This window comes from Narcine bancroftii, unplaced genomic scaffold, assembly GCF_036971445.1.
Source record: "Narcine bancroftii isolate sNarBan1 unplaced genomic scaffold, sNarBan1.hap1 Scaffold_699, whole genome shotgun sequence".
NCBI classification, from domain to species: domain Eukaryota; kingdom Metazoa; phylum Chordata; class Chondrichthyes; order Torpediniformes; family Narcinidae; genus Narcine; species Narcine bancroftii.
In genome coordinates, this window is record NW_027212206.1 from 1 (window position 1) to 24,079 (window position 24,079).

A 24,079-nucleotide genomic window follows, 5' to 3' on the forward strand; every position below is an offset into this window, starting at 1 on the left:
TCTCTGAACCCTCTCCAATACCAGCACATCCTTTTTAAATAAGGAATTCCAAAGCTGTACCCAGTCTCTACGTGAGGCCTCACCAGGGGCCCTATAAAGTCTCAACGTCACATCCCTGCTCTTGTACCCTCTCCTCTAGATAGGATGACAACGTTGCATTCGCCTTCTTCACCACCGACTCATTCTGGAGTTCACCTTTTGGGTGTTCTGCACGAGGAATTCCAAGGACTCCTCATCCAAATAATATTCCTTCTACCAAATTGCGTACATTTCAACACTCTGTTGTACGCCACTTCTTTCCCCGTTCTCCTATTCTAAGTCTCTCTGCAGACTCTCCATTTCCTCTTCACTCCCTGTCCATCCACCTATCTTTGTATCATCTGTAAATTTAGCCACAATACCTTTTATTCCACAGTCCAAATCATTAACATACAATGTAAAGAGAAATGGCCCAACACTGACTCGACTGTAACCTGTCACCAACCTGTAGCAATAGGATCTCTTTATTCCCACTCTCTGTTTCCTGTCCATCAGCCAGTGCACTACCCACGCTAGAATCCATGGGCTCATCTTGTGAAGCAGCCTCATGTGTGTCATCTTGTTGAAGACTTTTTGAATATCTAAATCTATGACGTCCACTGCACCTCCTTTGTCCAGCCTGCTTGTAGTTTCCTTGAGGTGTAGGCGAGTGGGAGTGATGGGGAATGAACCGAGGAGGGGGTGTGGAGGAGAGTTATGAACAGACCTGTCGTTGGATGTTACAGAAGAGTCCTTCACAACGGACATTGACCTGAAGTGTAAGGAGAGAGTGACAGACAGCGACAGTGAGGGCACATCAGCTGATGACGGGGACGGCAGGTGGGCTTAGTCAGGGTCAGAAGGACCCGTGTTCCACACCCCCTCCCCCCGGGACTCCACCGTTCACACTCCCTCCCTTCATAACCCCTCCCTTCCCGCGCCCTCCCTTCCCGCGCCCTCCCTTCCGCGCCCTCCCTTCCGCGCCCTCCCTTCCCGCGCCCTCCCTTCCCGCGCCCTCCCTTCCGCGCCCTCCCTTCCCGCGCCCTCCCTTCCCGCGCCCTCCCTTCCCGCGCCCTCCCTTCCCCGCGCCCACCCTTCCCGCTCCCACCCTTCCCGCTCCCACCCTTCCCGCTCCCACCCTTCCCGCTCCCCACCCTTCCCGCTCCCTCCCTTCCCGCTCCCTCCCTTCCCGCTCCCTCCCTTCCCGCTCCCTCCCTTCCCGCTCCCTCCCTTCCCGCTCCCTCCCATCATGCTCCACCCTTCCCACTGCCCACTTCCCGCTCCCCCCTTCCCCTTCCCGCGCTCCCCCCCTTCCCGCTCCCCCCCTTCCCGCTCCCCCCTTCCCGCTCCCCCCTTCCCGCCCCCCCTTCCCGCCCCCCCTTCCCGCCCCCCCCTTCCCGCCCCCCCTTCCCGCCCCCCCTTCCCGCTCCCCCCTTCCCGCTCCCCCCTTCCCGCTCCCCCCTTCCCGCTCCCCCCTTCCCGCTCCCCCTTCCCGCTCCCCCCTTCCCGCTTCCCGCTCCCCCCTTCCCGCTCCCCCCTTCCCGCTCCCCCCTTCCCGCTCCCCCCTTCCCGCTCCCCCCTTCCCGCTCCCCCCTTCCCGCTCCCCCCTTCCCGCTCCCCCCTTCCCGCTCCCCCCTTCCCGCTCCCCCCCTTCCCGCTCCCCCCCTTCCCGCTCCCCCCTTCCCGCTCCCCCTTCCCGCTCCCCCCCTTCCCGCTCCCCCCTTCCCGCTCCCCCCCTTCCCCACGCTCCCCCCTTCCCCACGCTCCCCCCTTCCCCACGCTCCCCCCTTCCCCACGCTCCCCCCTTCCCCACGCTCCCCCCTTCCCCACGCTCCCCACGCTCCCCCCTTCCCCCCTCCCCCCTTCCCGCTCCGTCCCTTCCCGCTCCGTCCCTTCCCGCTCCGTCCATTCCCCGCTCCGTCCCTTCCCGCTCCGTCCCTTCCCGCTCCCTCCCTTCCCCGCTCCCTCCCTTCACGCTCCCTCCCTTCACGCTCCCTCCCTTCACGCCCCCTCCCTCCTCGCCCCCTCCCTCCACGCCCTCCCTCCACGCCCCCATCCCTCCACGCCCCCTCCCTCCACGCCCCCTCCCTCCTCGCCCCCCTCCTCCTCGCTCCCCTCCCTCCTCGCTCCCTCCCTCCTCGCTCCCTCCCCTCCTCGCTCCCCTCCCTCCTCGCTCCTCCCTCCTCGCTCCCTCCCTCCTCGCTCCCCTCCCTCCTCGCTCCCTCCCTCCTCGCTCCCTCCCTCCTCGCCCCCTCCCTCCTCGCCCCCTCCCTCCTCGCCCCCTCCCTCCTCGCCCCCTCCCTCCTCGCCCCCTCCCTCCTCGCCCCCTCCCTCCTCGCCCCCTCCCTCCTCGCCCCCTCCCTCCTCGCCCCCTCCCTCCTCGCCCCCTCCCTCCTCGCCCCCTCCCTCCTCGCCCCCTCCCTCCTCGCCCCCTCCCTCCTCGCCCCCTCCCTCCTCGCCCCCTCCTCCTCGCCCCCTCCCTCCTCGCCCCCTCCCTCCTCGCCCCCTCCCTCCTCGCCCCCTCCCTCCTCGCCCCCCTCCCTCCTCGCCCCCTCCCTCCTCGCCCCCTCCCTCCTCGCCCCCTCCCTCCTCGCCCCCTCCCTCCTCGCCCCCTCCCTCCTCGCCCCCTCCCTCCTCGCCCCTCCCTCCTCGCCCCCTCCCTCCTCGCCCCCTCCCTCCTCGCCCCCTCCCTCCTCGCCCCCTCCCTCCTCGCCCCCTCCCTCCTCGCTCCCTCCGCCCCCTCCCTCCACGCCCCCCCACACTCCCCCACCCCCTCCTCATACCCTCTCTCCTCCACGCCCCCTCCCTCCACGCCCCCTCCCTCCACGCCCCCTCCCTACACACTCCCCCACACTCCCCCTCCTCGCTCCCTCCTTTCACACTCCCCCACCCTCCCTCCTCACCCCCTCCCTCCTCGCCCCCTCCCTCCTCGCCCCCTCCCTCCACGCCCCCTCCCTCCACGCCCCCTCCCTCCACGCCCCCTCCCTCCACGCCCCCTCCCTCCACGCCCCCTCCCTCCACGCCCCCTCCCTCCACGCCCCCTCCTCCACGCCCCCTCCCTCCACGCCCCCTCCCTCCACGCCCCCTCCTCCACGCCCCCTCCCTCCACGCCCCCTCCGCACAGGACTCCTTCCTCACCACCCTCACTTCTTTCCTCACATCACCCTCCACCCTCTTTGCAACCACCCTCCTCACCATCCCTGCTTTCCTTGCCCCCTCACTCTGCTGCTCTCTCCCTTGTCCCCCCCTCACTCAGCGCATCCTCTGCCCCTTCTCTCTCCACCCCCTCCTCCTCCCTCTCTCCATCTCACTGCTCTCCCTCTCTCTCCCCCCCAACCCCCCCCCCCCCCAGGTGCTACAGACCACCACAGCTCTCGGCGTCCACTCTGCCTGTCGATTGTCAATGGAGACTGGGCGGGAGCCCCTCCTTGCAGCGATCCAACCCCGGACCCCTGGCCATCATCTAGGCACCACTCTCTTTACCACCCCCAGTTGCCCGAGCCTACAGGAGGAGGGGTGAAGCCAAGCGGAAGAGAGAGGAGGGTGCACCCTGCCAATCAGTCATTGCACTCCACCATGGGGAAGTTGGAACCCCCCTGCGCTTTCCCAAGTGTGGGGGTGCCGGCACAGTGCTTGTGAGCCCCCCCTCACCCATCCCTCGCAAGGTGGTGGCAGAGCCCCCTCTCCGCCCTGCAACTCCTAGGCCTCCAGGACCGTACCCTCGCCCTCAGCGGGCCCCCTCCCTGCAGCTGGTATCCCAGGGCCAAAATGGGGGTGCTCAGAATGGCACCCTCCCCCTGGGGGTCCAGCATCTGAAACCAGCCGCCATTGCCCAGCTCCAGTACATCCTGCCCCAGCCTCTGAGGGTGTCTCCCGGGCCAGCAGCAGCTGGTGGGGCAAACCTCCATTTCACCCTCCCCGCTGCACCTCCCGGCCCTCAGACCATCTCCATCATCCAACCCACGGCCAGCTCCGGCACTGGGCTGGCACAGAAAGGTGAGGGCAAGGGGGAGGGAAGGGCATAGGGGGAGGTGGGAAGGAGAAGGGGAATATGGGGATGGGAAGGGATGAGGCGGAGGGTGGGGCACCAGGGGAGGGGAGGGATGAAGGGGAGGGAAGGGCACAGGGGGGAGGGTTGATGGGAGGGAAGGGGTAGAGATGGATGAGGGGTAGGGATAGAGAGAAGAGGGAGGGAGAGGCCTGGGAGGAGGTGATGAAGGATGGGCAGATGAATGGGGGGCGGGGGAGAGGGATGGGATGGAGGAGGCAGGAAGTGGGTTTGAGCGTGGGGGAGGCATTGGGAAGGTGGGGGTCAATGAGAAGGATAGGAGGGGTAGTGGGAGGGAGATGAGGGGGTGGGGGATCGAGAGGGTGAGGAGGATGAGGGGGCGGGAAGGAGGGGGGATGAGTAGGACGTTGGGCAGGGGTGTCGGTGGGTGTGGGGAGAGGACTGCTTGGGTGCTGGGACCTGCTCACTCACCTTTCTCCCTACAGCCCAGCCTGTATCACCAGTGCCGGCTCTGTCACCAGTTCACAGTGGGCAGGTGGGTCAGGCCTCAGCCCTGCTCCCCTCTGGGCCCGTCCAGGGTAAGGTGCTGGTGGCCGTGCCCTCCCCGCAGGTCACCGTCCGCGGCACGGCCTCCACGGCCCTCCATGTGGCCACTCCGCCCATCACATTGCCCCTGCAGAACGGGGCCCAGCAGAGCAGCAAGGTGAATCTCTCCCCCTTCCCTCACTGACTCCTCTTCCTCCTCCCATTCTCTCTCCCCCTTTCCTTTCTTCCCCTCTCTCTCCCTTCCCCTCTCTCCCTCCCCCACCAATGACTCTCTCTCCCCTCTCCCTCCCCCATTCACCCCTCCTCCCTCCCCCATTCACCCCTCCTCCCTCCATCTCCATGACGGAGATGGATGGAGTGCAGAGCTGGTGGAAGGTGGTGGTAATGACCGGGGTGGAGTTCTATGCAGTGTGGGTGGAGGAGGGTGGTGGTAATGACGGGGCAGAGTTCCATGCAGAGCGGGTGGGGGTGGTAGTAATGGCTGGGGTGAAGGGCAGTGGTAATGACCGGGATGGAGTTCTGTGCAGAACAGGTGATGGTAAGAGTTGTGATGGATTTAGACAGTGGAGTGGTGACAACTGGGCTGTGGTTGAGGAGCTGGTGATCCTCTCTCACTGGCATGATTTTCTGCCGCAGATTATCCAGATCGCACCGATCCCTGTGGTGCAGCCACAGATCACTTCACCAGCCCCGGTTCACCAGGCAGTCATTTCAACGGCACCCACCAACTTCACTGGCACTCCCACGGCGGTGATGGGTGCCAGCACCATTCCCAGAAGATGTTGCTGCCTACCCCCACCAGGTAAGTTTTAGAGATGCACCCACTCCTCCATCCCCTTCCACAGGACTGCATCGCAGTGGGGGAGGAACGATGAGGATGGAGGGGCATGGGGGAGAAAGGAGTAAGGCTGCTCTCTCCCCAGAACCCTTATCATCTCTGCTCTCCCCCCAGGATTGCCTACATTCCGTCGGCTGCTGCTGGACAGGCCAGCCTCCCGCTGATCACCTCGGTGCCATCCGTCCACACCTCGTCCAGCTCCCACCGGCAGGCTCCCCTCACCGTAGGCTTCTCCGCCATCCGAGCCGACCGCTGCACCTTACTGCAGCCCCTGCTGACAGGTAGGTTTGGGGGAAAATGTTGGGGGCCAGCAGGGGTCAGGGTGCAAGGGCCAAGATCTTTTTTTCTCTTTCCATCTTCTTATTAACGTAGTAAACAATACATGAGGAGAATAGAATCCAGAATCGAACGTAAAAACAGAAACATCACTAAAATGAAATACTTAATACATGAGAGCATAGAGTATAATATTGTCCCTTGTCTCCTCAATTTGGAATACTCAAAAATGAGGAAAACAAATTGTTGAAAACCCATCCAACCTACCAAATAAAAAGGCTGGGCAGCCTAAACCAAGAGTTCACTGCAACAGATCTGTACAAACTATAGTTACCTAATTCTTGCCCATAAAAATCAACAGAAATCCAGAGCAGACTAGAAGATAAAGTCAAAATACAAATGAACTCATGCAGAAACAGTTTATAAAAGGATGCCAAGTCTCTTCAAAATGGAGTTATCAACTTAAACATGACATAACTTGAGAGAGCCCTTGCATCAAAGTTGGTGAATTAGGATCTTTCCATTTAAATAGATCGGCTCTTCTGGTCAACAGTGCAGTGAAGGCGACATTCCAATCTGCAGAGGAGGAAACTCCACTCAGCTCTGGAACTAGAATTCCCAAGTGGATTAGGTTGCAGTCTAATACCCAGTAGAATGGACAAAGTCTTCAAAATACAGAGCAAGACCAAAACGTGTCCATTCGTGTAGCCACTTGTGATTTCCATCTGTCACACATCAGACTAACATCAGGAAAGATATGGGCCAATTTATCTTTTGACCTATGAACCCAATGGGCCACTTTAAACTGAATCAATGCACGTTGGCACATAATGAGGAAGTATTAACCATACAAAACAATCTTTTCCCAAAGTTCCTCTGGGAGAAGTGACCGAAGTTCTAATTCCCAAACTCCTCTAGTTTTTTATCATTGGAGATCGATGGCAATTTTGTCCCTTCTGGGAAGGGTTCAAATGAAAAAGAGGATCAAACAAATCAGGCTGATATATGATAGAGGAAAGTTGGGTAATATCTGATTAAAAAACAGTAACTGAAAAATGTGAAGGGTACATTATATTTGTTAGATATTGTATCAAAAGACATTAAACATCCATCTACAAACAGATCAGAAAAATGGACAATTCCTTTGCTTTTCCAAATAGAAAAGGTTTGATCTATTCTGGATGATGAGAAGAAATAGTTTAGAAAATGGATAAACTAAAATTTGTCCAATCAAAATACTGGTGAAATTGAAACCAAATCTGTAATGTATGTTTAAATATTGGGTAAAAGGAATGTCGACTAACCTTAGAAAGTGTAAACAGAAGTGAATGAACACCTCTCTACAGATTTCAGTTCCAAATCTGTCCAATGAGGTCGTTCAGATTTATCAGGATAATATATCCAGAAAATAATGTATTGTAGTGTTCGCGCTACACAAGCGTGGAAAAGAACAAAACGCACACCAAAGCCTTGGAATCGAGACTGTTTTGCTCTTGCAAGTGCCCTTGCACTTGTATCGCCCCAGGTGGTGGCGTCAGGGCCCCGCGTCATCGGAATGCCAGCCTGGAATTGGCAGGCGTTCCCGCCATAGTTTCCCATCTTCACGGCTGGGACGACAGCCCCAGGTCACCGCATTTGTTGGCCGTTTTGTGGGCTGGTCTGTGTCTCCGTGCTTGGGCCGCTACATGACTCCACCCCAGAATCAGCAATTGGGCCATTGACCATTGAGTTGGGCGGTTTGCAGGGGACAAGTGGAGACTGGCTGGTTAGAGTCCAGAAATGTTGGTTTCAGGCAGTCCTCCAAAGTGCAGATTCACACGAGGGTGGCCACAGACTCGTAAAAGTCTCGTCCTTGCTACCAATGTCGAGGACGAAGGTGAAGTCGTTGTCCCTGATGACGCTGTAGGGCCCCTCATAGGGTCATTGTAGGGTGGGGGCTGCCGCAGGATCAGAGACCGCAATTTTCACCGCAAGTTCTTGAGCATTGCCGCGGGATCTTCCAGGCGTTTATCAGGGGCCAGGAACTCCCCGGAATGATCAAGGATGTGCCGTACCATCTCCGCCACTGAGGCATTGAAGTCCTCCGGTGCGGTACGAATCCCCAGTAGGACACAAGGCAGTTTGTCCACCCAGTTGGGATCCTTGAGCTGTGCCATCAAGGCTGCCTTGAGGTGCCTGTGAAACTGCTCCACCACCCATTGGCCTGAGGGTGATGCGCCGTGGTGTGGTGGAAATAAGGTGCTCTGGGTCCCCGAATCTGGGCACCAATGTGTCGATAAGTGCCCTGGTGCAGGTTTCTGTGGTGGCATCAGACAGTGGGACCGTCTCAGGCCACCTAGTGGAGAAGTCAACCATGGTCAAGAGGTATCTCGCTCCACGGATAACTGGTAACGGCCCCACAATGTCAATATGTACGTGGGTGTACCTGTGCCACGCTGGTTCAGGAGTCTGTGGCCACCCTCGTGTGAATCTTGGAGGACTGGCAGTTCATGCAGGTTTTGGCCCACTGCTTGACCTGCTTATGGAGGCCATACCAGACAAACCTCTTAGTCATCATCTTGACCATGGCTCGGATTGCGGGATGTGCCAAATTGTGGATGGCGTTGAAAACCTGGCGCCTCTATGCAGCCGGAATGATGGGGCAGGGGCTACTAGTAGAGACGTTGCACAGCGCTGTCAGGTTACCTGGTGCGATGGGGACATCTTCCACCCTGACTGGAAACTACCGTTCTATACATGAGGATCTCAGGGTCCTGCTGCTGCGCTTTGGCGAGGGTCTCATAGTCAACCCCCTGGGGCAGGGTGTGCACTGACTCTGCTTTGTTGGCTACTGCGTTGCTTTTCCCTGCGATGTGTTATATGTCCATGGTAAATGGACAAATGTGTCTCTGTTGTCAGGCTGACCACAGGTCCGATACCTTATGGAAGGCAAAAGCCAATGACTTGTGATTGGTGAAGACCTTGAACTTCTGACCTTCCAAAAAGTAAAGGAAATGTCTTACCGCCAGGTACAGCGCCAATACCTCTTGGTGGAGAGGGCTGTTTTTGAGCTCGGGCAGGAGGGGGGCAAAGAGGGCAGAGGTGCCTGCTGAAAGAGGCCAGGCATTGCCACTGGACCTCGATGAGCTGTTCCAGCATCCCCCCCTAACCCATGCTAGAGCAGTAGGTGCCTGTGGTCTGGTGTGTACCAGGAGGATGATATTAGCCAGCCTGTTCCCCAATCCGTCCATATGTAGCGATCGGGCAGCGTGCTCGTGCTGGGAGAGCCCGAAAGTGCAGTTTGACAGCTCTTTTGAGGGCTGCATATTTGCCTTGCTCAGGAAATCTACAACACTTGCCGTTCTGTTTTGATCGAGTGTGCTCATGATGCGGGTGTGGTTGGAGACGATGCCAGATCTGGAACTGGGCCTTGGCCTGCTCAAACCACACGTGTGGCTTTGACACCCAAAACGTTGGGAACCTGAGTCAGACCATGTGGATTGTTGCTGGATCTACTTGATCCATCATCTTCAGGTCCAACTGCCGGTTGGACCTGTCGGGGTCACCAGTGTAGCATTGACCCTACGCGAGCGTGGAGGAGAACAACACACACACCAAAGCCTTGGAATCAAGACTGGTTTATAGCTCTGGCCATCGCACTTACGTGGCTCAAAGCGCTGACATCAGGGCCCCCCGCGTCATCAGAGTGCTGGCCTGCATTCCCGCCATAGTTCCCCATCTTCCCGCTGTGCGGGAGGTCACCTGGGACGACGGCCAATGTCACACCCCCCCCCCCCCAGGTCCATGCAGTCACCGCGTTTGTCAGCCATTTTGTGGGCCGGTCCACGTCTCTGTGCGTGGGCCACTACAATATCGATATTAACTGCCTAATAATAAAATCTAAGATTAGATAAAGACATACCACCACCTTCCTTTAATTCTCATTATTCCATATATAACAGGAAATTTTAGTCAATATTGTCAAAACAGTGATTTGGGAATAAAAACTGGATCTGCTTGAAATATATACAAAAATCTGGGTAAAATTCTCACCTATTAAAGTTATGGCCAGTGGAGACCATCTAGAAAGTGTTTCTTTCACATGCTCAATCAAAGGGAGAAAATTAAATTTGTATAAATCTTTAAATTTTTTTAGTGATCTTGACCCCATATATGTAAAGTGTTCTTTAGCTAGTCGATAGGTACATGCATATTTATTGGAAATAGTTCACTTTTGTAGAGATTGAATTAATATCCTGAAAAAATACTGGATTGGGAAAGCAAAGACAGCATTAAGGGAATAGATTTCTCAGGACCCGAAATATACGGTAAAAGATCACCATATGAATTACATCTCCTCTGTTAATAATACCCTGAATATCACTGGAGTGCTTTCGCTAAAGATTCCAAGGCCAGGTTAAATAATAAAGGACTTGTTGGACAATCCCGTTTAGTTCCTCAAAGCAGATTGGAAAAAAGAGGATTTTTGATTAATAGTTAATTACTGCAGCAACAGGAACATGATGGATCAAATTAATCCATGAAAGTAAAACCAGGACTGAAATTAAATCTTTCCAAAATTTCAAACAGCTATTTCCATTTCACTCTGTCAAAAGCCTTCTCTGCATCTAACAATACTATACACTCCAAAATGTTAGCCGAATGTAATAATATTCATTAACCTATGGATATTAAAATGTGATTTTTAAAAATTTAAAAAAAATTTTCACACTATAAACCACATTGATCAAGATACATACATTTTTCTTTTCAAATATATACAGTGTCGTTTTCTCCCCCCCCCTTCCCATCCCACCCTCCCTACCTCCCCTCCCATTCATTTAAAGTACAGAATCTAAGATACATTAAACCCGTCAAACAATGTTGTCACTCAATAAAACTAAACAAGAAATTCCACTGAGTCAATTCTTTTCATTTCCTTCTCCTTCTGTCATTTTAGGTGGTAGATGTCCCCGGTAGGTTTTCTCTATTGTGTTTCATGTATGGCTCCCATATTTGTTCAAATATTGTAATATTATTTCTTAAATTATAGGTTATTTTTTCAAATGAATACATTTATTCATTTCTATATACCATTGTTGTATTCTCAAGTTATCTTCTAATTTCCAGGCTGACATAATACATTTTTTTGCTATAGCTAGGGCTATCCTAACAAATCTTTTTTGTGCACCATCCAAATCAGGTCCAAATTCTTTGTTTTTATGTTACTTAGGAGGAAGATCTCTGGGTTTTTTGGTATATTGCTTTCTGTGATTTTATTTAATATCTGGTTTAGATCTTCCCAAAATTTTTTCACTTTCTCACATGTCCAGATTGCATGAATTGTTGTTCCCATTTCCTTTTTACAACGAAAACATCTGTCAGATACTGTTGGGTCCCATTTATTTAACTTTTGAGGTGTAATGTATAGCCTGTGTATCCAGTTATATTGTATCATACGTAACCTCGTGTTTATTGTATTTCTCATAGTTCCAGAGCATAACTTCTACCATGTTTCCTTCTTTATCTTTATGTTTAAATCTTGTTCCCATTTTTGTTTAGTTTTACCATTTGTTTCCTCATTCTCCTTTTCTTGCAGTTTAATATACATATTTATTATAAATTTTTTGATTATCATTGTGTCTGTAATCACATATTCAAAATTACTTCCCTCTGGTAACCTCAGACTGCTTCCCAATTTGTCCTTTAAGTAGGATTTCAGTTGGTAGTATGCCAACACTGTATCTTGAGTTATATTATATTTATCCTACATTTGTTCAAAGGATAGTAATTTATTTCCTGAAAAGCAATTTTCTATTCTTTTGATCCCTTTTTTCTCCCATTCTCTAAAGGAAAGGTTATCTATTGTAAAAGGGATTAGCTGATTTTGCGTCAGTATTAGTTTTGGTAATTTGGTAATTTGTTTTATTCCTTTCTACATGAATCTTCTTCCAAATATTGAGCAGATGATGTAATACTGGAGAATTCCTGCGTTGTACCAATTTTTCATCCCATTTATAATATATGTTCAGATATCTTCTCCCCTATTTTATCTAGTTCTAATCTAGTCCAATCTGGCTTTTCCTTTGTTTGATAAAAATCTGATAGGTATCTTAATTGTGTGGCTCTATAATAATTTTAAAGTTTGGCAGTTGTAAGCCTCCTTGTTTATACCATTCTGTTAATTTATCTAGTGCTATCCTCGGTTTCCCCCCTTTCCATAAAATTTCCTTATTATTTTCTTTAACTCCTTGAAGAATTTCTCCGTCAAGTGTATTGGCAATGCCTGAAATAGGTATTGTATCCTTGGGAAAATGTTCATTTTAATACAGTTTATCCTTCCTATTAGTGTTAGTGGTAAGTCTTTCCAATGCTCTAAGTCGTTCTGTAATTTTTTCATTAGTGGATAATAATTGAGTTTATATAGATGGCAGAGGTTTTTATTTATTTGTATACCTAGGTATCGTATTGCTTGCATTTGCCATCTGAATGGTGATTCTTTCTTAAATTTTGAGAAATCCACATTATTCATTGGCATTGCTCCACTTTTATTTGCATTGATCTTGTACCCCGACACTTCTCCATATTCCTTCAATTTCCTATGTAATTCTTTTATTGATTTTTCTGGTTCTGTTAAGTATACTATAACGTCATCTGCAAATAAACTGATTTTATATTCCTTGTCTTTTATTTTTATTCCTTTTATATTATTTTCTGTTCTTATCAATTCTGCTAGTGGTTCTATAGCTAACGCGAACAATAAGGGTGATGGTGGGCATCCCTGCCTTGTTGATCTGCTTAAGTTAAATTGCTTTGATATATATCCATTTACTGTCACTTTCGCCAATGGCCCCTTATAAAATGCTTTAATCCAATTAATATACTTCTCTGGTAAACTGAATTTTTGTAATACTTTGAATAAATAATTCCATTCTACTCTGTCAAAGGCCTTCTCTGCGTCTAAAGCAACTGCTACTGTTGGAGCTTTATTCCCTTCTACTGCATGAATTAAGTTAATAAATTTATAAATATTGTCTGTTCGTCTTTTTTTAATAAATCCAGTTTGGTCTAGATTTACTATTTTTGGTACATAGTCGGCTAATCTGTTTGCTAATAGTTTAGCTATTATCTTATAATCTGTGTTAAGTAAAGATATTGGTCTATATGACGCTGGTGCAAGTGGATCTTTCCCTGTCTTTGGTATTACTGTAATTATTGCTGTTTTGCATGAATCTGGTAAGCTTTGTGTTTTATCAGTCTGGTTGATTACTTCCAGGAGGGGAGGAATTAATAAATCTTTAAATGTTTTATAGAATTCTATTGGGAATCCATCCTCTCCTGGTGTTTTATTATTTGGTAGTTTTTTTTTATTATCTCTTGTATTTCTACTATTTCAAATGGTTCTGTTAATTTATTTTGTTCTTCTATTTGTAATTTTGGTAGTTCAATTTTAGTTAAAAATTCATCTATTTTGTCTTCTTTCCCTTCGTTTTCAGTTTGGTATAATTGTTCGTAGAATTCTCTAAAGTTTTCATTAATCTCCATTGGATTATATGTGATTTGTTTGTCTTTTTTCCTTGATGCCAATACCATTCTCTTAGTTTGTTCTGTCTTAAGCTGCCATGCTAGAATTTTGTGCGTTTTTTCTCCTAGTTCATAATATTTCTGTTTTGTCTTCATTATGTTCTTCTCCACCTTATATGTTTGTAGTGTTTCAGATTTTATTTTTTATCTGCTAATTCTCTTCTTTTAGTTGTGTCTTCCTTTTTTTAAAAAAATTTTTATTTTTCACACCATAAACCACATTGACCATGATACATACATTTTCCTTTTCAAATATATAGTGTCATTTTCTCCCCCTCCCTCCTCCCATCCCACCCTCCCTACCTCCCCCCCCATTCATTTAAAGTACAAAATCTAAGATACATTAAACCCGTCAAACAATGTTGTCACTCAATAAAAATAAACAAGAAATTCCACTGAGTCAATTCTTTTCATTTCCTTCTCCTTTCGTTAATTTAGGTAGTGAATGTCCCCGGTAGGTTTTCTCTATTGTGTTTCATGTAAGGCTCCCATATTTGTTCAAATATTTCAATATTATTTCTTAAACTATATGTTAGTTTTTCTAATCGAATACATTTATTCATTTCTATATACCATTGTTGTATTTTCAAATTATCTTCCAATTTCCAGGTTGACATAATACATTTTTTTGCTACGGCTAGAGCTATCTTAACAAATCTTTTTTGTGCACCATCCAAATCAATTCCAAATTCTTTGTTTTTTATGTTACTTAGGAGGAAGATCTCTGGATTTTTTGGTATATTGTTTTCTGTAATTTTATTTAATATCTGGTTTAGATCTTCCCAAACTTTTTCTACTTTCTCACATGTCCAGTTGCATGAATTGTTCCCATTTCTTTTTTACAACGAAAACATCTGTCAGATACTGTTGGGTCCCATTTATTTAACTTTTGAGGTGTAATGTATAGCCTGTGTATCCAGTTATTGTGTCTTCCTTCTTTGCTAATTCTTTTTCTATATTTAGTATTTCCCTTTCCAACTGCTCTGTTTCCTGATTGTAGTCCTTCTTCATCTTGGTTACATAACTTATTATTTGCCCTCTGATGAACGCTTTCATTGCGTCCCATAGTATAAACTTATCTTTCACTGATTCCGTATTTATTTCAAAGTACATTTTAATTTGTCTTTCAATGAATTCTCTAAAATCCTGCCTTTTAAGTAACATGGAATTTAATCTCCATCTCTACATTCTTGGAGGGATGTCCTCTAACTTTATTGTCAATATTAAGGGTGAGTGGTCCGATAATATTCTAGCTTTATATTCTGTTTTTATTACTCTGTCTTGCATGCGAGCTGATAACAGGAATAGGTCTATTCTTGAGTATGTTTTATGTCTACCCGAATAATTCTTTTTCCTTTGGGTGTTGTTTCTCCATATATCCAAAAGTTGCATTTCTTGCATCGATTTAATTATAAATTTAGTTACTTTGTTCTTTCTGTTAATTTTTTCCCCAGTTTTATCGATGTTTGAATCCAAATTAAGGTTGAAATCCCCTCCTATTAGTATGTTCCCTTGCGTGTCTGCTATCTTCAAAAAAATATCTTGCATAAATTTTTGATCTTCTTCGTTAGGTGAATATATATTGAGTAAATTCCAAAACTCCGAATATATCTGACATTTTATCATTACATATCTCCCTGCTGGATCTATTATTTCCTCTTCTATTTTAATTGGTACATTTTTACTGATTAATATAGCTACTCCTCTAGCTTTTGAATTATATGACGCTGCTGTTACATGTCCTACCCAATCTCTCTTTAATTTCTTGTGCTCCATTTCAGTTGAATATGTTTCTTGCACGAATGCTATATCAATTTTTTCTTTTTTCAGTAAATTTAGCAGTTTCTTCCTTTTGATTTGGTTATGTATTCCGTTAATATTTAGAGTCATATAGTTCAACGTAGCCATTTCATACTTTGTTTATCTTCCCTTTCCGTTCCCTCATCATCACCTTTCCTTCTTATCCATTTCTGCTTTCTTGTTTTGAACACTTTATAAGACAACATTTCTAAAACATCAAACATTTCCCTTATTCTATCTAAAATTTCTTTAACCCCACTATCCCCTCCCCTTCCTGAGTTGCCCTTTATCCCTTGTCAGGCAACCACATCTCCCCTCTCTATTTGGATTTGTGAATTCACTCGCAAGCATCAACTGATTTTGCAGTGACCGTAACTCCTCCCCACCCAGCCCCCCCCATAAAAGATTTCAATTTTCATATATAACAAAGGTCACTCTCTTAATTCCCTCCTTACTTCCTCTCTTCCCTTTCATTCCCTTATTAATTCTTAACTATAATCTATATATTTTCCTTTAAATACGGATACACTCATGTACACACGTATATATATCCAAATACACACATACATATAGTTCGTGGTCATTTTTACTCTCGTTACATGTCTCCGTTCTCTTCTTCACGAGTTCAAAACTTATGTCTGGATAGAAAAAAATTTTTTGACCTTTGTATTCCAGTGGCTTTTTGTTTTCTCTTATTTTCTTCATTGCTTTCTCCAATATATTTTCTCTTGTTGCATATCTTAAGAATTTTACTAAAATGGATCTTGGTTTTTGTTGTGGCTGTGGTTTCGGGGCTAATGTTCTATGTGCCCTTTCTTTCTATTTCCATTTCTTCCTGTAATTCTGGTCTTCCTAGGACCCTGGGGATCCAATCTTTTATAAATTCTCTCATATTCTTGCCTTCTTCATCTTCCTTAAGGCCCACTATTTTATATTATTTCTTCTATTATAATTTTCCATTATATCTATCTTCTGAGCTAACAGCTCTTGTGTCTCTTTAACTTTTTTATTAGATTCTTCTAATTTCTTTTTTAAGTCCTCTACTTCCATTTCTATGGCTGTTTCTTGTTCTTCCACCTTGTCCACTCTTTTTCCTATATCTTACATGACCATCTCTAATCTATTCATTTTTTCTTCTGCACTTTTAATTCTTCTTTTTATTTCACTAAATTCTTGTAATTGCCATTCTTTTACTGATTCCATATATTCTTTAAAAAAAAATATCCATTGTCTTGCCTTTCCCTTCTTGTTCCATTTCTCTATGTTCTTCTTCTTCTTCCTCTGGGTTGGTCATCTGTTGTTTCCTTCTTTTCTTTATACTTTCTTTTTTATTGTACTCTTTATTTTCTATGTTCTCTTCCTGTGTTGCAGCTATCATTCTCAGCTGTGGAGATCGACTCCTCAGCTGGTCCCCCGTCCCGTCAGTGTTTTTTTTTTAATGCGCGGTGGCGCACTTTTACTTGGCTCCGTGAGCCATTTTTGTAGACCCGAGCTCGGGACTTCAACTGACCTTAGGGAGCGGGCTTCCCTCTCCGCAGCGGGCCTCCTCGGACAGGTAAGGCCTTCACCTTCTTCTTCCGACATTCTTTCTTCTTCTCTTCTTCCCGTTGCTTTCGACTTTCTTCGCTGGCATTTTCTTCCCACCTTTACTTTCACTTTGTTTTAATTTTTATGTTTGTGCCTTTGTGTTTTGTGTGTTTTTTTTAAACTTTTCCGGAAAGGGCTGGAGTTCCCTGACCGGCCACTACTCCATCACTTGACTCCCCGCATATTAAAATGTGATTAACGATTCTTTATAAATCCTGTTTGGTCTCTTCCCCCACCCAACTCTCTGCCCTCTCTTTCTCTCCCCTTCTCTTTCCCACTTCCCCTCTCCCCCCTCTCTTCCCCCTCTTTCTTCCCCCTCTCTCCCTCTCTTTCTCCCACACTCTCTCTCCCCTCCCCTTCTCTCTCCCCCCTCTCTTTCTCTATCTCTCCCCCTCTCCCCCATTTCTCTCACACTCTCCCCCTCCCTTTCTCTCTCTCCCCCTCCCTTTCTCTCTCTCCCCCTCCTCTTCTCTCTCTCTCTCTCTCTGTCTCCTCTCTCTCCTCTCTCTCTCTCTCTCTCTACACCACCTTCTCTTGCCCCCCACCCCGCAGGGCAGTCTCCAGTCTTGACCAGTGGACCAGTTGCCTCGCCCCAGTTGTCGGCTCCACCCTCGGGAAAGACGCTGGCTGCCACAACTCAGGTCTCCATCATGGCTTCCACCTCATCGTGTTCCATGCCAACAGCCATCCTGCCCAAGGCGGCAGGGCCTGACCCGGTGACCTCGTCCTTGCCAGGGTCACAGCCGGTCGCGCCGGGGTCACAGCAGGTTGCGCCAGGGTCTCTGCTGGTCGCGTCGGGATCACAGCAGGTTGCGCCAGGGTCACTGCAACTCACACTGGGGTCACAGCAGGCCGCCTCACCTCAAACAACCTCCCATGGAGTGTGCACCACTGGATCACTCCACACTGGAGTTACTGCAACTTCACAAGGTAAGGGGGTTTCACCCCACTGTCCCCCAACCCCTCTCACTCCTCTTCCCCTCCCTCTCCTCTCCCCCTCCCTCTCCTCTTCCCTCCCCACTCCTCCCTCTCCCTTCCTATCATACTCCATCCCCATTTGTCCTCATTCCACATTCCGCTCTCCTGACACCTCCTTTCTCCTCCTTCTCCAAGCCTCCTGCCTATGCTTTCTCCTTCCATCTTCCTTCCTTTCCCCTCACCCCTTTCTGTTCGTTCTGATATTCCCCAGACTCACTACCATCAGCTCCTACTCCCCAATCTCCAGAATTCCCAGAATAACCCACTCCCCCATCTCTGGGATGCCAAGACCAACCCCCTCACTCCCTCCTGGATTACCAGATTAATCTTTATCCCTTCCCCACCCCCCTCCAGGATTCCGAGACCAACCCCCACTCCCTATGAGATTCCCAGACAAATTCCCATCTCCTCTGGCATTCCTGGACTCTCCCCCAGCCCTTCCCCCCCCCCCCACCACCGCCTCAGCATTCCGAGACTAACCCCTCATCCTTTTCCCCTCTCTCCCTTCCATCCTGATATTCCTGGACTAACCCCCTTCCCTTCCATTCTCCCCCCTCCACAGGGAACCTCCCCTTCGCTCTGAGGACTACACACCTGGCCTCTGTGACCTCGGCCCCCTCTGCGAGGGGAGCTGGCAAGCAGCCAAGTGCTGGTGCGACGGCCATGGAAAAGGAGGAGGGGTTTCTGGAGGAGGGTGAGTTGGGGGATCGGGCCCCCACTCATGACAGGGGCTCCGGAGCAGAGGACGGGACAGCAGTTCCCTGCAGGCCCATCCAACACCCCAGCGAGACCTGCCCACAGGCTGGAGAGATGGTGGACGAGAAGGGTCCCAGTGAAGCCGGAACGGAGAGCGCGTCCAAGGGCGGAGAAACCTACGTCAGCACTTCCACCAATACTGAGGTGGTGGTGAAGAGGGAGCCCGGGGTAAGGGGGTACACGCTGGGAGGGGGGAGAGTGTGAGAGAAATGGGAGAGAGAGAGAGGGGGAGAGATAGAGAAAGAGGGGGAGAGAGAGAGTGTGGGAGAAAGAGGGGGAGAGATAGAGAAAGAGAGGGAGAGAGAAGTGGAGGGGGAGAGAGGGGGGAAGAAAGTGGGGGAAAGAGGGGGGGAGAAGGGGAGAGAAAGAGAGAGGGCAGAGAGTGGGGTGGGGGGGGGAGAGACCAAACAGGATTTATAAAGAATCATTAATCACATTTTAATATCCATAGATTAATGAATATTATTACATTCGGCTAACATTCTGGAGTGTATAGCATTGTGAGTTCTGTGTGGGAGAGGTGTGGGGATGTTAAGGATGGAGAGTTGAGGGTTCAGTGTGGGAAGGGAAAGGACAGGGTGGGAAGAGATGGTTTTGGATGGGGAAGGTGAGGGGTGGGAGAGGGGAAGGTTGTGGGTGAGAGAGGGGAGTGAGGGGGGCCTAGAGGGTGGGGACGGAGTGGTTGCCAGAGTGGGGGGAGCAGAGGAGGAGTTCCCTTGCTGACAGTGGGTCAATCCAGTATCATTCCTGCATTGTGTCAGTCCTGTGTTCTCATGGTGACAGCATGCCAATTCCATGTTATTCCCATGTTGTCAGGATGTATATCCCACGTTCACATGTTGACAGGGTGTCAGTCCCATGTTGACAGTGTCTCAGTTCTGTATTTTTCCCACATTATGGTGTGTCTGTCCTGTGTTCCCATGTTTACGGCATGTCTGTCCCATATTGTTCCCACATTGATGGCGTGTCTGTCCCTTGTTAGTTCCAGTGTTGCTGGAACATGGTGACAGCATGTTGTTCCTTTGTCCGGTAGGTGAAGTCCCCGGCAGCCGCTGACTGGCGTGGGCCACTCCCAGATGGATGGTCAGAGGCGCCTAGCACCTCGCAGGCCCCACTGCCTGCTGGGGACCCTGCCAAAGCATCGGGCAGCACTGCAGACACCCCAGAGAAGAAGGACCCACCCAAAAAGGTGAAAGTGAGGCCGCCTCCTTTAAAGAAAACGTTCGACTCAGTCGACAAGTGAGTGAATAGTGGGGTCATGGGGTGGGGGGGGTCAGGATGGGGTCACAGGGTGGGGGGTCAGGGTGGGGTTACGGAGTGAAGGGGCAAGGTGGGACATTGGGTGGAGGGTCAGGGAGGGGTTACAGGGTGAAGGGCCAGTCCCTTTATCATGTGCTATCTCTTCAGGGTTCAGACTCTCTCACAATCCTCCACCGAAGGGTTAAAACTCTTTCCTTCCTCCCTCCCCCCTCCTCACCCCCACACAACAGTGTTCAGACTCTCCTTTTCCTCTCCCTGCAGGGTTCTGTCTGAGGTGGATTTTGAGGAGCGTTTTGCGGAGCTGCCTGAGTTCCGTCCAGAGGAGGTGCTGCCATCCCCCACACTGCAGGCGCTGACCACCTCTCCACGGACCATCCTCAGCAGCTACAGGAAGAAACGCAAGAACTCCACAGGTAAACAGTTCCCCATCCTGTACCCCCCCTCCCCCTTGCTCTCCCCCCCCCCTCTCTCTCTCTCTCTCTCTCCCCTCTCTCTCTCTCTCTCTCTCTCTCTTCCCCCTCCCCTCATCCCCCTTGCACTGTGCTTTTCCCTGCAGACTTGGACTCCTCGACCGAGGACCCAATCTCCCCCAAGAGGAAAATTCGACGTCGCTCCAGCTGCAGTTCGGAGCCCAACACGCCCAAGAGTGCCAACCGCGAGGGAGACATCTTCACCTTCGACAAACCCGGTACGCATGGTCATGGGAGGGGTCAGGTCGGGGTCATGGGTTAGAGCATTGTAAAGGTTGACATGGTCACGGGGTGAAGAGTCGGTGCAGCATCATGGTCAAGGGGGAAGAAAGGTCAGGGCATTGTCAGGGTCATGGGACTTAGAGAGTGTGTTTGGGACTGCACGTGTCCGTTTGGAGTGTGAGAGTTTGCGTCAGTGTATGCGTTTGAGTCTGTGTTGATGTCTCTCTGTTCCTCCATTGTCCATGAGTGTTGTGGTGGGGAGGGTTGGGGTGATCAGCCTGTTGTGTGGGTTAGGGGTAGAGACTGTGGCCAGGAGCCAGCTGACCGCTGACCCCTACCCCTCAGCAAGTCAAGGGTCAGACGGGGACGAGATGATGACGGAGCTGACGGACAAGGTGCCCTACTCGTCACTAAGGCGGACGTTGGATCAGCGGCGAGCCCTCGTCATGCAGCTCTTCCAGGAGCACGGCTTCTTCCCCTCAGGTACGGGGAGGGGAGGGGGGACAGATGAGGGGGCAAAATGAGGACAAGCTGGTGGCGAGGGGGTTAGTGGGAGGGGGAGAGGGGAGGGGTTCCAGTAGACTGGTCAGTTTGATTCCTCTCCCTCCAACCGCAAATGGTCAGTGAGTGAAGGGGGTGCTTGCCAGTGGGAGGGAGGGAGCTGTGAATGGGGGTACAGCGAACACTAAAACACAGGACCTCATATACAGTGTGGACAGTGTTATGTGAAAACACAATGCAGTGATGTTGGGGTTTGTTTAAACCTGACACTAATATCCCCTCCCCTCTCTCCCCCACCACATTCCCTCTCCACCCATTTCCCCTCTCTCCCCCACCACCTTCCCTCTCCACCCACCTCCCCTCTCTCTCCCCTCCACCCCCCCTTCTCTCTCCCTCAACACCCCACAGCTCAGGCCACAGCTGCCTTCCAGTCCCGTTATGCAGATATCTTCCCCACCAAGGTGTGCTTGCAGTTGAAGATCCGCGAGGTGCGGCAGAAGATCATGCAGACGGCTACGCCCAGTGAACAACCCCTGTGCTCACCTCTCCCTCCGCCGTCGCCCCCTGCTCAGCTCCCTGGTGAGGCGCTGGGCCGTCCAGAGGAAGGCGAGGAATCGGGCACCGAGGGTTCTGTGGGTGGTGGGGGCAGCTGACTGCCCAAGCCCCCTCACCACCCCATCTCCTACCCCCTCCCCTCCCTCCACCCCCCTCCCTCCATCCCCACTCCGTTTTTATACCTGAACATATATATAAATATATAAATAGTTAAGTACTCGCAGTGGGAAGGGGGAGAGGGGGTCATGTCGGGGGCCCCACCCCCTATTGTCACCCCCAGGCCCCTTTCCAGGCTTTCCCCATGCCACAGAGACTCATCGGGGACCATGGATCTCCTTCCCCCACCTGGACCCAACAATCGGGGAGGAGGGGGCACCTTCCCCTCGCCCCAGACTGAACCATCAAGATGGGGAGTTTTTCCCTTGACACCAGACCCAACCATTGAGGGGGGGTGGGATTTCTCCTCACTCCCAGTGGTTTATACTGGGAACGGGAGAGGGAGGCCTGACCTGGCCCCTGGACTGCACCATCGAGGGTCGAAGAGAGGGCTATGACCCCACTCTGGGACTGCATCATCAAGGGTCAGAGAGGAGGGGGAGCCTGACCTTGCCCCCAGACGAACACTGGGAAGGAGAGACGAGGGGTAGATGGGCTCCCGAGTCAGATGGTGGTCCTTGAACCTCCCTGCCAAGAACATGGGGATGAAAGGGAAGGGGTGACATTGGTGAGTGAAGGTGGGGGAGGACTCTATCCGTCCTGCCCCAGGATGTTACTACTTACCTGGACCATCTTGTGGCAGAAGAACTGTACAGATTCCCTGGGGCCTGTCTCTCTGTTCCAGCCCCATCCTGGGGTTTTCTGTTTCCCTCCCCATTCCACCATCACCCTCCCTATCCTTCCATCTCTCCATCACTCCCCATTCTTCTCTCGCTCCTTCAGTCCTATCTTTTCTAGTATCTCCCTATCCCCAATTGTGCCTCCATCTCCTTCCCAACCACGCTCTCAGCCTCTTCCTCTCCCCCCTCTCTCTCCACCCGTGCTGATGCGTTCTGTACAATATGTGTAAAGTTGCTTTGTATTATAGATTGAAATGGCTCCACCGAAAACTGTACCCAATGGTCACTGTGTGTGTGTGTGTGTGTCTCAGTAAACCCGTCCCGCACACCTCCCCCTAAGTGTGGGGATTCTCTCCCCCTCCCCCCTCGTTTTGAGGTTCCTCCTCCCCAGACGGACCCTGTCACTCAACTGAGTTCCAAGCCATGGTGGGAATCAGATGGCCGGTTTGCACACGCAATCTCACTGGCTACATTTCACCACCTTGCACTCAGGTCGCCGGGTCCAAGGTGGGTCCCTTGCACACCCAGGTGATGTGCGTGTTAGCTGTGCACAGGATGGTTAGACTGCACACTCAGTGGTGAGTAGGTGTACCTGACTGGATGCTCAGGCATGGTGTGATCTCTCCTGCACACACTTACTGGGGACTTACTGTGTTTCATGCGCACAGGTGTCAAATGAGGAATAGCTTGCACACTCACAGGTGAGAAATACATGCTGGATCTTGCACACTCAATTACTAATGGGCTGTGCACACATGTGTGACAGGCAGAGTGTAGGGCTTGCACTGTGGGACTGCATGGCGAACGAGGCCTTCAATACTCAGCAAAGCCTCTGAGGGAGCGTTATTGGCCATTGTGGGGCCTGGCAATGAGTTCACCTCAGTCTGCTTCACTGACCATGCACCTATACCTGGCACTTCTGCATAGGCTCAATGGACACTGCTTCAGCAGGATTCACCTGGGAAAAGAGAGAGCTTTGCTCTGTGTCTGACCCGGGGAGTGTGTGATGGGACAGTGTGGAGGGAGCTTCACTCTGTGTCTGATCCTGGGAATGTGTATGATGGGACAGTGCGGAGGGAGCTTCATTCTGTGTCTGACCCCGGAAGTGTGCGATGGGACAGTGCGGAGGGAGCTCCACTCTGTGTCTGACCCCGGGAGTGTGTGATGGGACAGTGTTGAGGGAGATTCACTTGATCGTTTTTACAGGTAAGACAGATGAATAATTATTTAGCTCCATGTTTTTAGTCTCACTGTGCAAAACAAATGCAAGGGATTAGGTCAGTTTCAGCAGCGTCGAATCCTGGAGGAATTTTGGGAGGCCTCTGTAGCCCTTGGTGTGCTGTGAATTCCTGCAACATCTCATCTTGGAGAGAAGGGATCGTCCTTGAAGGTTGGATCTGAGACAGAAGGGACCCATCTGAGAAGACGGTTGCCATTTCTTGGTGTTGCGTTTGTATTGCTGTGTCTTTGTCGAGGTGATAAGTGGGTGTAGCAGACGGGAGAGGGGGCTGTTTCCAGAACTTGGTACTTCCAGTTCCTCGAAGAGCAATTTCCCTCTTCTGAAAAGCTGTGTTGAAACTCTATTTAAAAACTGACCTTAGATACAGTGAAGGGGAAGATTCTCCTCCCCAAAACGAATTTTGCACCTCTGTTGGAGAGAGTAAGACAACTGAGGGATCTGGGGGTGGGTGGCAGAGTGGAGGGAATCCGGGGGAGGGAGGCAGAGCGGAGGGGTTAAGGAAGAAGTTTGGAGTTTAACAGAAGTTAATGCCGTCCGGTTGGAGGGGCCCAGTCAGAAGATGAGGTGTTGTGTCTCCAATTTGCAGGCAGTCTTTATGTGTGAGGGAATGGGGCAGCCTCTAGG

General features: G+C 50.3%; 1 protein-coding gene across 1 annotated transcript; it reads left to right on the forward strand.

The window, feature by feature from the left end:
* The first annotated feature begins 1,267 nt into the window (after positions 1 to 1,267).
* Positions 1,268 to 22,490, forward strand: LOC138751106 (protein capicua homolog). Its single transcript, XM_069913181.1, is given in 13 exon segments — positions 1,268 to 1,390; positions 3,486 to 4,014; positions 4,513 to 4,730; positions 5,210 to 5,336; positions 5,339 to 5,375; positions 5,526 to 5,692; positions 17,190 to 17,567; positions 18,178 to 18,539; positions 19,405 to 19,610; positions 19,893 to 20,044; positions 20,188 to 20,319; positions 20,669 to 20,806; positions 21,233 to 22,490. Coding segments are annotated over 13 exon segments (2,814 nt in total). The 3' UTR covers positions 21,478 to 22,490.
* The last annotated feature ends 1,589 nt before the right edge of the window (positions 22,491 to 24,079 follow it).